Source organism: Homalodisca vitripennis, unplaced genomic scaffold, assembly GCF_021130785.1.
Source record: "Homalodisca vitripennis isolate AUS2020 unplaced genomic scaffold, UT_GWSS_2.1 ScUCBcl_424;HRSCAF=2385, whole genome shotgun sequence".
Taxonomy (NCBI): domain Eukaryota; kingdom Metazoa; phylum Arthropoda; class Insecta; order Hemiptera; family Cicadellidae; genus Homalodisca; species Homalodisca vitripennis.
In genome coordinates, this window is record NW_025776524.1 from 11,340 (window position 1) to 28,222 (window position 16,883).

Consider the following 16,883-nt stretch of genomic DNA (forward strand, 5'->3'; position numbering starts at 1 on the left):
GTTCGGGTATTTCAGTGATTTGCACAACATATCAGTGCAAACATTTTTCTCAGTCGGCCTGCAGTACACCAATCCGACATTTCTCTCAGTGACCTTCTGTACTCATTTGCGTCTTCTGTCAGCCCCATTTCTTTGCAAGCCTCAAAGTATGTTGGAAACACTGTTCCGTGGACATCTCTTATACTTTCCAAAGACAATGCACCTCTCACGTGGTGCAATAACATTCTGAGATGATACAATTCCACGTCAGTAGGAGTCACTTCCATCAATCAACCAATCGTCTTTGAGATTTGCCTTCTTTTTCCCCACACTGCCTCTCTGTTGTTCCACGTGTAGTGTTCAGGAATCTCAACATATGTCAATTGCCGGGTTTCCACGTCTGTGTTGTTCAATATGAACCACGCCATCAATTTCGTTGGCTTATCAACTGCAGCTGCAACGTCCTCTTCAGGGAGGTCGTCATCAAACAGAATGGCTTGTTCATATTCCAAATGAACCGGCAAAGTCATTACCGAATGTGATCTGTCTGCGAGAGGAAATGTCATAAGTCGGTACGCGGCTTCCGTTGAACTGAAGTAACGACAGTCCAAATAATTTTGAATTTCGTCCCAGTCAAGTGTTTGATCGCCAGTGTCACTGGCTTGAATTGTGATACAGTCTGCGCCCTTGTGTACATACTTGTAGAGGTACTTCATGCTCGAGAGTGTGGCGCAGACTTCGAAATTGATGTGGCACATGTATTTTTTGGCAAAGTACCGGTTGTATGGCACAATTCTTCGGTTGTCGATTACCGTTTCCTCGACGACTGCTGTTCGGCCGTCACGTCGCCTGCGATAAACAGGTCTCCTGACGTGATCAATTATGGTCTCATCATTGAACGACATCGGATAGCCTTTGGAGCACTTACCGTCTCGCATACAGGGGGCGATGGGATTGTTGGCTCCACAGGGTCTGTGAACATAGTGTTCAGCTATGATGTCGTACAGTGTTGGGTCCATGTCACGGTCGGGGAACTCGGCACAGACAATGTCATTTCCATTGTCGATCGTAATTTTGTCCTCAGGTCTCATTGTGATTAAAACGTGGGCATGTGGAAGCCCCCTTTTTTGGAATTCGATTACGTAGGTGTACGTTTGTGTAACACCTAGCACCTGTCTTTTGTTCAAGTTGTCGAGGAATTGTGTGAATTTTGATTTGAACACGCGACAGACCAAGTCCGGTCGGTGTTCAAAGCGTTGGTGATGTTCCAGATTCTCTTGAATTTCGGGCCAATTAGGATTTGTTGTGAAAGTAATGAAGAGATCTGGTTTCCCGTAACGTGCCACAATCGCCATGGCCTCGCGGTACCTGGCCTGCATATAACGCGGCGATCCTACAGTCATGGCTGGGAGCACTACCAATTTTCCAACCCGAGCTCCCAACGCACGCGCTCTTTCTTCCAGGTACCTACGAAGACCACGATAATTTTCCACTCTCAGTGATCGCTGGTTCTGCCGAATGAACCAAAGTTGATTTGCCTCGACTTTACACCATGCGTCAACAATGTACTGTTGAAACAACTTTCCTCCGTTGTGCAGGATGGAGAAGCCATTCCTGTGTTTTTAATCGCCACGAGTAAAATTGTCTCAACGTCACTGTTCTGTTTGTCTGCCTGTGTGGTACACCCGTTCTGTATCCGTATTCCCCGTTGGGAAATAGGAGAGGGTACACCATTGGATCGGCAAGACTGTTCAGATTCTTGATCTGATTTCTGCGGTCACTCCCCTGCGGGTAGACAACCAAATCTACATCTATGGGCGGCTCTTCACCTGTGTAAACTGCAGCAATGTCACTTCTGCAGGCAGGCAAATTGTACCGCCTCAGATCGTTGCCAATGCGTTCCTTGAAGATGACGTGCACATCATGAACTCTGACCTCGTCCGGTACGTCAGTCAAAACCTCCGAGATGAACCGATAGGCTCTGCAGAGTTGATTGACACGTCTCAACATGGTCTCAATTGTTCGGATCGTGGCTTCCCTTACGCGATCTCCAATAAGGGCGTTTCTTTCTTGGCAAGCCTCCTCAGTGTCTATGAAATAGAGCTGATTCAGCTTGTGTAAAGGAGCCATCCGAACCGGAACCGGTTCCGTGTAATGATACACTTGGCCCGAGATGCAGAAACACCAATGACCCTGGCCGACATTTCTGTCAACGGGCGATTGTGCTTTGAATGACGCCATTGCAAAATTTGAATTGACTGTTCTGATGTTTTCTGCGAAACTCAACGTCCGCCGCGTCTTCTCCGGTCAGAAAACCACGTAGTTCTTCCGGGCACGGGCCAAGTGCAGGAATTTCAACCTTACCCAAATTGCAACATTGCATGTACAGTCCTTGCCGATTACAGGCTTCTTCAGCAAAATATTTGGCGTCACACATACGACAACGTACCTGAAAACGTCCTAATGAACTCATCGGAACATTTTCCACCGATTCGGCTCCAAACATCAGGGCAGTCCTATACATAACCCGGTGGGGTACGTCAGCATGTCGCCTCCTCGGAGGAAGGACGCGACGTGGCGGGTTTACTCGTGGACTCACAATGTCATTGACATTTACATTATTTCCACGGGGCAGAACAATATTAATTTCGGCCTCATTATTTGGCCGCTCGTTAACGGCAATTCGTAAGTCACGAACGGCCAAATAGTTGCCAATTTCTTCTGTCGACAATCTACGTAGCAGGACCCTACAATCGGGCAACTCTACGCGTCGATTTTGAGGCATCATGTTGAATTAAATTAATTACAATGATATATGGAAAAAGTAATTGGAATTTAAAACCGTGGAAAATGAAAATCAATCACTAAATCCACGAGTAAATGACAACACTCTACCAACAGAATTTAGTTTTTTGGGCGTCTAATGCGCCGTACTTGTTCATTAAAAGTAAATATAATTTTCTTGTCAGATTTGACGCCAATTGAATTTAAAATTACAACAGCAAGTTCATGCTTGCCGTGCATGTTCATGTGCAAGCCATGACTAGTGAAAAATTGTCTTTTGAAATTCGAAATGTCAATGAAATTGGCAGACTTAATGTTTTTTAAAGTGGCATTTAAGCTTGCACGTGCACGATGCACGGCAGGCGAAACAACATCTCTCCTCCTAGGCAAGTTAATAATGGTTAAATTGTTCAATTGAGAAAGTTTAATTAACTTGCCTAGTGCATTAAAAAAGTCATTATTAATGAAACCTTGGTCATTGATGTCGTTCGTCCCAGCCATGACTATCACTTCATCGTACTTGTTTTGGTATAACAGGGCGTTGTCCAAAATGTAATTCATGGTGCCGTTGGGCGAAACAATAGCCGTCACTGATTAGTCACTGGACCTCTCCAGGAGATGATGCAGTTCCCTCCCATGGCTGTCCGTCACCAACAGCACACGCTTCTTTGTGACAACCTTGTACGAAGGTTTCCACTTCCCCATCTAAATAACAGAATTGTTTTAAGTATACGTACATTCATCCTTCCATAATAAAAAATATTAGTTGTCTGAAATCATTTCGTAAATATAGGTAACACACTTGAATTCATTTATTACAAAGAAATACTTTTATTTCAACTTACGTTGGGAAGTGGAACACGTAACGAAATGGGAGGAAACACTCACTGGAAAGGCCAGTGGTGACAATGACGTTGCTGTAAATGAAATTGTTAAAGTTTAACAAAAAGTGCAGCATTATCACATGAAACAATGTAATTGATACAATTAGCACAATGTTTGAAATTCAACACGTTACAGGATAGTATATAAAAGTTCAAATGTTTATAATGTTCTACATTTAACATGAAAATTAAATATGTTTAATTTCAGTGATAATGTAAGACACACTATAAAATGGTGAACCATAACAACGTTAGTCTGAAAACAAAAAGATATTTTGGTTTTTCAGTTGTTAAAAAAAAAAAAAATTTCCATTATTGTCAACACAATATTATTGCTAATAAAGTATTTTTAAATTCATTAAATAGAACAAATAAAATCAATTAGTATGTTAAATTATATAACTGGACCGTTACATTTACTTTTAACCATATTATAAAGGAATTCCCCATGTAAATTATTATTATTCATTTAACGTTGTATAAATACATTATTAATTGAAACTTGTAGTATCAAAACGCTGTTTACAATGTACACGAAATTTGGTTCCAAATTTAAATAAGTTATAATTTCTAATGAAAAACTACTTACTTGACAATACAAAATTGTTGGTGTCCCCAACGGCACCAAACTGAAATAGAAAACAATATATGAAATGCTTTTACCGCATTTGCAACGTAATACATTTCAAGTCAACAATTCTTATAGCAACTGTTTCTCCAGAAAAATGAAAGGTTTACAACAAACAAATTACTTTTTTTTTACAATTGTTTTAATATCAAACAATACTCAATAGCAATTCATTTTAATTATTTATCTTATGTATACTAATTGAATACTTTTCATCTGTGTAGTACAAAAACGTAAAAGACGATTGATATTTGCTACAATAAACACATAAGAATCATGATATAATGCTGTACATGTCAAATATTAAAATAATCTTATTTACAATAATGAAAAAATACTTACTTCACGGTGGAAATACCAATTTCTTTGGCCGGAACGGCAACAAACTGAAATAAAAAAACAATATATGAAATGCTTTTACACCATTTGTAACATAGGACATTTCAAGTCAACAATCCTGATAGGAAATGTTTCTCCCGAAAAATGAAATTTTTGCAACAAAGAAATTACTTTCTTTTCCGATTTTTTTATATCAAACAACACTCAATAGCAATTCATTTTAATTATTTATGTCATGTATACTGATTGAATACTTTTCATCTGTGTAGTACAAAAAAGTAAAAGACGATTGAAATTTGCTAGAATAAAGACATAAGAATCATGATATAATGCTGTACATTCCAAATATTGAAATAAATTTATTTACAATAATGTAAGATTACTTACTTCACTGTATTTAACACAGACGTTCCTGGCCGGAACGGCCACAATATGAAATAGAAAACAATATATGAAATGCTTTTACATCATTTGTAACGTAAGACATTTCAAGTCAACAATCCTGATAGGAAATGTTTCTCCCGAAAAATGAAATTTTTGCAATAAAGAAATTACTTTCTATTCCGATTTTTTAAATATCAAACAACACTCAATAGCAATTCATTTTAATTTTTTATGTCATGTATACTAATTGAATACTTTTCTTCTGTGTAGTACAAAAACGTAAAAGACGATTGAAATTTGCTAGAATAAAGACATAAGAATCATGATATAATGCTGTACATGTCAAATATTAAAATAAAATAATTTACAATAACCAATACACACACACACACACACACACACACACACACACACATATATATATATATATATATATGTATATATATTACAGGCTACTAGTATTAACAACAGCCATGAAGCGTAATGTCAAGGCTGCTGAAATGTCTTCCTGCACAGACACACTTGCTTTTGGAGGGAAAAAACACCTTCTACTTTGTGTTTTAGGTTAACAGGCAGAGCGATGTTATTTTATAATGTATTTGGTGTTGTTAAAGTTATAAAAATTAAGTACATAAAGACGAAATGTGAATTAAAGTTGAACTGAATTATAATTACTAATGTTACTGTGACTGTGCTTGTATTTATATAAGTGAAAACGTTCTATACAGTTGGTGATACCGTATAAAAGGGCGGCACATGTAATGTAAGAATGTAAAATGGAAAATTATTAACATGGTTATGTATACAATGGTAAAGGTAATGCTAGAAATTAATTAATTCACAACACAACACCTTTTGTACAGTTCAATAAATGTTAATATAAACAGTGCCCTGAATCTTAGGCCCTGAATTAAAGTTGAACTGAATTATAATTACTAATGTTACTGTGACTGTGCTTGTATTTATATAAGTGAAAACGTTCTATACAGTTGGTGATACCGTATAAAAGGGCGGCACATGTAATGTAAGAATGTAAAATGGAAAATTATTAACATGGTTATGTATACAATGGTAAAGGTAATGCTAGACATTAATTAATTCACAACACAACACCTTTTGTACAGTTCAATAAATGTTAATATAAACAGTGCCCTGAATCTTAGGCCCTGAATTAAAGTTGAACTGAATTATAATTACTAATGTTACTGTGACTGTGCTTGTATTTATATAAGTGAAAACGTTCTATACAGTTGGTGATACCGTATAAAAGGGCGGCACATGTAATGTAAGAATGTAAAATGGAAAATTATTTACATGGTTATGTATACAATGGTAAAGGTAATGCTAGACATTAAAGATTACATTGTATATAACAGAAATAGGAATTACGACAACTAGGTGAGTAAATATTTTATACTTAAAACTAGATAACAATAAATGTAACAAGGGAAAGACTGTAGAGAGGTCTTAACATATATAAAGACTAAAAGATAAATAGAACATAAAAAAGGACAAAGTACATAACATTAATTAAATAAACTGTAAAATCTTAACACAATTTACTGCCACCAAGGTAGCTGTAAAGGGGCTAATTTGGCAGCTGTCAAGATAATGATAAATAAACATTAAATAACAAAATTTATAAATATTAACACCAATAGATAATCTGAATAAATAAGTTTAACTTTAAATTATATTGTGCTAGTTCATCGTAATTTTTTTTCTTTGTTTAGATACAGGACGGAAGATACCTTGAACAGTTTTGGAACTCTGTCTGCATCTCCAAAGGGTCCTCAACCATATCATCATCAAGTGATAATTGGGAGGATCTGGACTAGGATGGATTAGTCTTTTTCACTAAGAATTTAGATCTATTATCTGATTTTGCTTGTATGTTCTTTTTTAGTTTGTCAGCGAGTTTTTTCCTCTCTTCCAAAGATAAGGCTGGTTTCGTATTTTGTTGCACCTTATCTCTGAAAGTAGGAGTAACTGTTGGACGAGCTTGAATCTGTGTGTTGGACTTTGTATGGGGCGTGTGGAGTGCTTGGGAAGGATTACTGGTGGATGCCAACGGATGTTGTCCGGTACCGGCTGCAAGCTGCTTAACCAAAGAGGCAACCTGTTCTGCTAAATTGAGTACCATACCCTCCAAGGCGGTACATGACGGGCACTGTACGGATTGGACTGGGGCTGAAGCAGCTTCGGAGTACGAGACTCCCTTTTTAGGGGTTGGAGCGATTCTTCTCCTGTACTCTTTGCGGGCTTCGTTAAAGGAGAGTTTGTTAAGAGTAACGATCTTCAATACTTCCTTTTCCTCTAAGTAAACTCTACACTCCTTCGAAGCGGCCGCGTGTTTGCCCTTACAGTTCACGCATCTGACGTTGTTCTTGCAACCTTCCTCTTGGTGGCCTTCATCGCCGCAACGAGAACAAGTCTCAGGGCCCGAGCACGTCTTAGTAGAGTGCCCGAATCTCTGACAACGGAAACACCGCTGCGGATTTTTCAAGTATGGCCGTACAGTCAGGGACAAGTACCCAGCCTTAATAGTTTTTCGGGGTTGGGGAAAAGCAAAGGTCAGAATTAGACCAGGAGTAGGAACCTTTTTCCCATTCTCCGTCCGAAGCATCCTGACCACATCGGTTGCCATTTCACACTGCAGCTCGTCCTTGATATCCTCCTCACTACACTCCATCAGGTCACGGCAGAAGACGATCCCCTTAGAGGTATTCAGTGAGGAGTGCGGTTGAACAACGACTTCCACCTGATCAAACCTGATCAAAAAAGCTTGTCATCTGAAGGAATTTCCTGACTTGGATGTAATTCGCAGCCTCCACCAAGATAGTTCCATTTCTCAGTTTGCTTACCGATTTAGGCTGACCGCCTGAGGAAACAAAAGCTTTGTTTATAAGGAAAGGACTAACCTTTGTTGGAGTTTTGCCCTCATCCTTATGACTCACGATTAGGTATATTCATATTTTTTGCGTTTACTTTTTCTTCCACTTTCCTTTGTTTTATATACGATTCATTTTCAGAATCTGACAACTGTCGTTTTTTTCTCTGGATTATTAAGATCTCTTCCTCCGAATTCTTGCCCTAAGGGTGGGGTGGTTTCAATATTCATATATAGGGTCACCAGCGCATCGTGTTTAGTAGTGAGGGCCGATTCACCGGGAGCGGGCATGCCCTCGGGTGTCCCACAAACCGTAGCTTGGGGGACAACCCTACCTCAGTTCCCCGAGGCCCGGTTTCCATCGATTACCAAGTCGGGAATACGCGCACAACTTGGACTCGCACGTGGCAACAGGGGCTCCGACACTCCTGCCTACTGAACACTTCCTGACCAAGGACCGAAGTGGCTGGCTTCTGAACCAGTACATGACTTACGCCTCGGCAGAGACAAGCTCACATCAGCTCTCACCGACACCAGATAGGGCATCTAGTGCCGGCTTAAGCGAGCCATGGACTGGAACGGTCAGAGGACGGTACTAATAAGACCCTGGAGGGGGATTTGGTAGGAATTAGGGAATGGTTAGGTGGGAAGAGGCAGTTTAAAACGTCATACCCAGGACGAGTTAATGGTGGTGAAATAAGGCATTCATGAGTAGGAAATTACTGTCAAGGATAACTGATCAATATTATGGGTAGGGTACGATAAGAGGACCCGGTTTTTTATATTGAAGAATTTAAGTATCGATACCTAATATTCGCATCTCAAATCCTATACTATCAATCAATATAAATTATCTATAGTTGTCAATAACCATCACATGTTTTAAATTAAAATATGAATCTGATATTTACAGTGATCAAACAATTTATTATAACCATAATTAGGAAAACTGGACACGACCATTATTGCCCCTCTCACAGTTACACGTGTTTCTTTCGCAAAAATTTCACTTAATGGGTTTTTTTCAACGAGTCCAATATGTTGAAGTCATGAAAATGTGTCATATATCATATTCCAAAGCAATTTTGTGTGTTTTTCTAAAATTGACTGTCATTTTTTATAACCAAATGTTACTTATATGAAATTTAAATATTATATTAAGAGTATTATTTGAAAGTGTTTACAGCTATTGATATAGATTATTGAATTAATCATTTAAAATAATTAATCAGTATTGATTGATTATATTGATGGTTATGATTAAGTAATACCGTTTGCCGATTTCGATACAAAAAATCCGGGTTTGCTTATTGTACCATACCCAATATTATTGATGAAATACGGCATACATTATTAGCAATTACTTTTTGAGGTGTTTGGGCTAAAATTATTATTGGAATAGGGTGTGTACGCAAGAGCCAACTAGCTTCTCATGCGTCCACCATGATAAACAGGGAACAGAGCGGCAGCGTACAAAATACTGTCAGGGAAGTTTAAAGAGATTCACATACATATAGAAATACAATTACATAATATACTCATGTTTGGCTAATTTCACTTTGTTTTTGTATGAACATTGATAAAATAATAAACTACCTATTTCAATGTTTGCAGCATTACATTTTTCTTTCAAAAATATTACTACAGCCTAAGATTCAGGGCACTGTTTATATTAACATTTATTGAACCGTTACAAAAGGTGTTGTGTCGTGAATTAATTAATGTCTAGCATTACCTTTACCATTGTATACATAACCATGTTAATAATTTTCCATTTTATATTCTTACATTACATGTGCCGCCCTTTTATACGGTATCACCAACTGTATAGAACGTTTTCACTTATATAAATACAAGCACAGTCACAGTAACATTAGTAATTATAATTCAGTTCAACTTTAATTCAGGGCCTAAGATTCAGGGCACTGTTTATATTAACATTTATTGAACTGTACAAAAGGTGTTGTGTTGTGAATTAATTAATGTCTAGCATTACCTTTACCATTGTATACATAACCATGTTAATAATTTTCCATTTTACATTCTTACATTACATGTGCCGCCCTTTTATACGGTATCACCAACTGTATAGAACGTTTTCACTTATATAAATACAAGCACAGTCACAGTAACATTAGTAATTATAATTCAGTTCAACTTTAATTCAGGGCCTAAGATTCAGGGCACTGTTTATATTAACATTTATTGAACTGTACAAAAGGTGTTGTGTCGTGAATTAATTAATGTCTAGCATTACCTTTACCATTGTATACATAACCATGTTAATAATTTTCCATTTTACATTCTTACATTACATGTGCCGCCCTTTTATACGGTATCACCAACTGTATAGAACGTTTTCACTTATATAAATACAAGCACAGTCACAGTAACATTAGTAATTATAATTCAGTTCAACTTTAATTCAGGGCCTAAGATTCAGGGCACTGTTTATATTAACATTTATTGAACTGTACAAAAGGTGTTGTGTCGTGAATTAATTGCAAGCTCACCCGGCAGGTGAGAGATCCGGACTAGAGTCCCGGGTGAGCTAATAGTTTTTGTGATTCTATGATAATTGAAATTAAATCAGTCTATTATCTATAATCTCGATAAAGCGAACACACACGTTTGAAACGTATTGAATAAGTATTGTGTACTTACTTATATTATGATTACATTATATATGTCAATCCTCTTCTTCATGAGTAAACATTTTGTAATACACGTGTTAAACATACACCAACAATTGTATATAATCACCAGTCTCTCACAATCTCTAGTGCATGTGACATCTGTTGTGAAGTGTGCTGGTTCTGTGCAGTGACATTATTTAAGCTCAGTCCCAGCGATCTGGATTTGTAGGTATATGCTTGGATTTTTACCGTACATACTTTCTGTTATTTAGAAAATAAATAATATCCACATATTGATGAATTTAAAAATTTTTGGGAGGGAGGGGGTCTTAAGGAATGGGTTTACTAGTGCCCACATTGTCTGTAGCCAAAAAAAGAACAATGATAAAAACTTCATGCACTTTTACGAATTTATTTTTAGTCGATACACTATAAGTGTTATCTGTAAGATAATGCAAGTTTTATCGTAATAGCTAAAATATTCATAACATCTTTTAAAGTTCAAAACTTTATTTTAAGAAACCATCGTTATTTATTCAGTATTTAACATCATAAAAAATTAGTTTGGTACAAAATGACAAAATTACTTTAGAGATATTCATAAACAGTTGAGTATTTTATAAACACGTAAAACGTAATCTTTGCATTGATTAACTTAATTATCAAGGATAATTTAATTGTTATATGGGTATTTGTTTTGTACAAGCCGTTTGCTCACTTCCAAACATAAATAAAAGCACACTAGTAAGATAAGCAAACATGTTAGTGAAAACCATTTTGTTAGTCGAGTATTCCCGAAATGAATATTTCCACTGAAATCCAAATCGAATGTTTTGTTGTATTACAATTCTTACTTCAATACGCTCTGCAACTAGAAGATCGTAATGACTGTTTGCCCTGCACATCATTCAGTCTGCACGACATAGCATATTACGATCTGCCGGCAATGGTGGAACACATCTCCCGCTCGACTGACCATGACCGGATCTTCTACTCAGGATGCTCCGTTGGTGGAACACTGTTCCTTATGATGACGGCGGCCAGACGCGAGTACAACCGGAAGTTTCTGGGTGCATTCCTGCTAGCACCGCTCCTGGTGAGGCCCGACTCCACGGAACTGTCACCAGTCTTCAGGATGGGCTTCGAGTTCATATTCGCTTTTGTGGTAAGGAAAAGCAAAACCAACCTACATCTAATATGTATGTAAAAAAATAAATATCGCTTTTTCTAAGGAAAAGGTACAATAATGTAGTCTTCCCCTTCTACTTTTAAATGCTATGCATCTTAAAATCTTTTTGGGTAGTCAAAAATTGATTCTGTATCGTTAAATCAAAATTTAATTTCCACACTTGTTATTATGTTTCAAATGTAGTTAGTAAATGTGATTATATTATTACGTATAAATAGTAGTATAATATTACCCAAGACATGTATTGTGCTACGATTGGTCTTCCAACCCATTAATTAGCATTATCAACCCTTGACTGCCCATCACACTAGAGGCTTGCATACAAACACTTTGTTCCGGCATGGATTCTTAGTAGATTGAAAACTTAATCAGAGCAAAGCCTTGAATGGTGTAATAAACGCAGTACTTACGCTAAACTAATTAATTTATATTAATGATTTAGTATTACATTTTATATTATAGAAGAGGTTTTTTATAACCTGAACAAAACTGACTAATCAAAGTTGAATGTATTTGGCTAAAAGAAACACGTTGCCAATATTTTTTGCAACAAAATTATTTTAAAATTACTCTTTTTTCCTAATTGTATTGTAGTATTTAAAGAAAAAAATTTTAATTACTGTTGAAAATAAGTGAACTTTACTCTTAAAAGACCGATTAATAGAGATTAGTGCATCCCCTGAGTTAAGAGAATCCAAACCAAAAAATCCAGGATTAAGCACCAGCCCATAAAGACATGAGCCCTGACAGTATGATAGGGGGTATACATCATGAGATAATGCTGGACCATTTTTCTTTAAAGAAACACTCTTGTGAATAGAAACATTATATGAACAGATTGTTACACAACGAACCAGGAACCGAGCCCACATTGAGATCAAAAGAAAGAGTAAATATGATTTATTTTACGTGAATGTGCTGGAAAAAAATAAAAAATTTTATTTTAGGTATATTATTTTAAGGTATGATAAGATGCCAATGTGTATCAAACCAAAAGTCAACTTCAAAGTTTTTGTTTTATTTTTCTCAAACATTAATTGTAATGAAGCCAAATTAAGATCATAAAAGGGAAATCAATCATTGACAATCAAATCAAAGTTTACATGCAAATGGCACATATTTACTATATATGTTTCTAATAAACTTTAAATGAGCTGAGAAAAGATCTTGTTTAATACATTTCAAGGAGGATGAGCATAAAATTCCATTCAATGTATTCTACACGTAATCGCGGATTTTATTCGATGCTAACGTTGTTATTTTTATTTGATATAAATCTAATAGAAACTATAGAAAATACACCTTTAAATTTACGTAGAAGAAATGGCACAGTATCCACTTAAACACTCATTTGTAAGCGTGACAAGCGGGTTTGGGACGAGGACAATCGGATTTTGAAACAATAGACGGTGAGTAGGAAGCGTTAATGTGTGGGATACCGAGCAAAGCCGATCCCAGATTGAAACGTAAACAGCCGGCCTCCATTTATCATGTGACAAACAGCTGACAGCCCTGTGCCGAGTAACGGTTATATGTCAAACAGCAACTCTACACGACTGTTGTATCGAATATATAAACACACTTCGTTTTCTCAGTTCGTAAATGTTTATTCTAAATAATTATTATTATGAATAGAAAGTGTTAAAATTATGAACTGTACCTGGAAGCGTCGATCGATCCGTTTGTTATCGACCACGTAACTTCCAAAGTACGATCGATCCCGATAGGGTGAGTTGTTTATAACGTTAATAGTCTTTGATTTTTTGTTGACGTGACAACGTCTTAAATTAGGTTGCGGCTCGGAGTCACTCATGAAAAAGTGTAACGCCCGGTAACGTTACGATGCCCGTCCAGTGGGTCCGTCGCACGGGATAACTGTACCTGGAAGCGTCGATCGATCCGTTTGTTATCGACCACGTAACTTCCAAAGTACGATCGATCCCGATAGGGTGAGTTGTTTATAACGTTAATAGTCTTTGATTTTTTGTTGACGTGACAACGTCTTAAATTAGGTTGCGGCTCGGAGTCACTCATGAAAAAGTGTAACGCCCGGTAACGTTACGATGCCCGTCCAGTGGGTCCGTCGCACGGGATAAAGAAGATAACTGTGGGTCCGCCGCACGGGATAAAGCAGTTAACTATGTTTATTCGTGAAAATGTGGAGTGCTTAGATTCGTCATTTACAACAACTACAACAATAAAGGTAAATAATTGTACACTGATATTTCATTATCGTAAACTATGATTGATTGATTAATTGTTAGATTGACACAAAAGTTGAGAAACTGAGTTTATAGGTTATGTCATACTATTGACAAATGTTGATAGTGTTAAGTAAATTATTAGTTTAAATCACTCTGCAATCAATCGTAATTCAGTCGATTGAGAAGAAACAGCGCGTATTGCTAGTCAAACATTTAAAATAACAAATTATAACCTCTAACCTGTCATAACAGTGCGACCAAACAAACGAACTAAACCGACCAATCACCACGCGCGGAGTTAGAATTTAACTGTGTTTAGCAAGAATTATGTAAACTCAAATGATGAAATCGTCTAATGGATGAAACTATACTTATAATAGATATGTATGTACTATGTTAGCACTATTTAAACAGTACACAAAACGTTAACACATGCTTGTGTTACTTGCGTAGTTATTAAATAATATACAAGGCATGTATATTCTACATCGGCTACTTTCACCCTCATCATTGTTGGATTTTATTTATATATTTATAAAACACATAATTTCCAAAAATATTTCCAAAGCCATAATTGTAATTTTTTAAATAAAAATTAGTAATTTTATAATAAAGGTGTTTTATAATATTTTTATTGTCGTTGCCGTGATATTGAGACGGACATATTATATACATATAAGCGGAAATATTGCATTAGATTTATTGAAGGAGCAAACTATAATCCGCAAATTGTACACAGCAGTAGAATAGCCGGTGTATTTTCGTATTCAGTATTATATACGTGAGAATAAACAGATTAGGTGATAAAAATATTATATAAATTAATGATCAAAAGAATTGAAATAATTAGTAACGATTATCTTTTGTGCCTTAGGTACTCTCGTAAATATTTTTTTTTAGTTTAAAAGTTATAAAAGTACGTTTATACGTTAAGTAATGTGTGGATAAATTTATTTTAGTATGAAATCTTAAGAAAAATCTTTGTGAAACACATACAGCATTTTAAAGTAAATGTGAAGTTTGGCTCCAGTTTACTTTTCTCTTCGCGCAGCGTCTGGAATTTGACACCATCACAGACTTGCTCTTGGAATCGAGTCAAATTAGTCTGAAGAGATCATCCAAAAATTCGAAGTTCAAAATTAACTCTTTACATAGTTTGAGATCAGACACCTAGACTACAAAATATATTAGAGAAGTAGCCTCGAAAAATGTTTGATATATAACATACAATAATACACATTTTGACACTTTTTTATTCATTTTATTGTTTACATTGCAAACTAATTGAAACAGAATGAGCCGCAGATTCCATCGTGGAATTAAAGAATGGGTTTTGGGTCTAGATGACCTGAAATTTGTTTCAGTTTCACAGCCTGTGATGAACGGCCGTTGTTTATATTAATTAATAAACACCACTAATGGCAGAATTACTGAGAGCTTGTCACATATTTGCCTGACCTTGACTTGTGTAGCGCGTGCTGAAGGACTACCAGGTGGGGGAGTTCTACCCTCGACAGGCAGAGATGCTGCGGATGAAGGAGGAGGCCTGCAAGGCATCGGCCCAGACCTTCCCTTTATGTGTGCGAATGTTGTACAAGCCCTTCGGCCTCAGGCCATCGCAGTACGATGTGGTACGTACACATTTGGTGCTTTGGTACTTCTACTTCTTTCGAATGTTACACTGATACGTTAAATGAATCCATACAATGGACAGAATGTAGGGTCACTTTGCCATAGCAGATTATACTAGTCTTGCAGAACGACAGATTTTTGCAGATTATTTCTGTACATTAGTACAGTAACAGTATATCGACTAAGTAAGCACAAAACTGATGGAACAAATTTATCTTGTACCATTTGAGCATTAGTTCCTTCTATAATCTTCGACGAACTAATTTTATCATATTAAAGTAGATACTTCTCGGGATCTTGGTTTGTTTACGGTTTTATACTACACGAGTTAAAATGATACGTTAATGGTTAGACCAGACACATCAAGCCATGATCATTGCGAGAATTGTTCTTAGGACGTCATCTAAGAACTAAGTTTTTATACTGTGTTTCCGGAATGTGACTGGCAACCCTTAAAATATTGTATTCTCGGAGCTGAGAGCTAATACACAGACCCTTAAAGTAGCGACACAGTATTTAGTAACACGTACAGGTTAATGATATATCTGAACTACGTGCTTGTAAACTCCTATCATAATACTAATCGACAATTACATATAGAAGCTCTTCAAATAATGGTGTCGGTATGAAGTTTTAAAGGAAATACGAGTATACAAAATTCAATTGACCAATCGAATAGGGCACAGACATCAGTTTTGTCTTGATATATTTGATTAACGCGATGTTTTATTGTAAACATTTCCCGATTAATAGACTGTGTATCTTCTTTGCAGACTAAACTTGAATATCTCCTTAAATCATTTGGCTCTGGAACGTCCACTAAAGTCATCGAGCACATAATGCAAATCATCCAAACTGGTAAGCTAATATTTGTTTTACGAAACAAAATTCTCAATTAAAATAATAGGTTGAATCATAGTCTTACATCTACTTTCTCATCTACGAGTCCAAATTGTTTAACTGCACTTTTATCGAGAAAGTTATTATAATTAGAAGTGTCTTATGTAAATTTTAACCCTTAACTACTACAACTTACTTTTGTCACACAACAACTACAACACGTTTCTCAGGCCACCTTTTTTCAAAATTAAAAAAAATTATTGCTTTTTTTAAATTTGAAGGAAAGAAATTTCTTTGTATTAAATGGATATTTTTCTTACTACCAAGTGCATAATTGAATTAATTGAACAGAATTAAGGTTATAATATGTATATATTCTGTAAAGTAGACAAAAATTGTTAAGTTATATAAAAAATTACATTTTACTATTAAATTTTTTAATAGCCGAGGGAGAAATAAACTTTTTTCATAGTTCATAATATATTCAACTATAA

The 16,883-nt window shown here is 36.1% G+C and overlaps 1 protein-coding gene and 1 long non-coding RNA gene across 2 annotated transcripts; both read right to left on the reverse strand.

Moving 5' to 3' along the window:
• Nucleotides 1-269: 269 nt before the first annotated feature.
• On the reverse strand, nucleotides 270-1,382 carry LOC124370669. Its single transcript, XM_046828955.1, has one exon. The coding sequence runs from the start codon at nucleotides 1,380-1,382 to the stop codon at nucleotides 270-272; it is 1,113 nt and encodes a 370-aa protein (XP_046684911.1).
• Nucleotides 1,383-2,617: 1,235 nt separating this feature from the next.
• LOC124370668 lies at nucleotides 2,618-4,666 on the reverse strand. Its single transcript, XR_006923203.1, has 4 exons — nucleotides 4,618-4,666; nucleotides 4,237-4,276; nucleotides 3,609-3,680; nucleotides 2,618-3,468 (listed from the first exon to the last, which is right to left on the reverse strand). It is a non-coding gene; the product is annotated as an uncharacterized LOC124370668 (long non-coding RNA).
• Nucleotides 4,667-16,883: the final 12,217 nt, after the last annotated feature.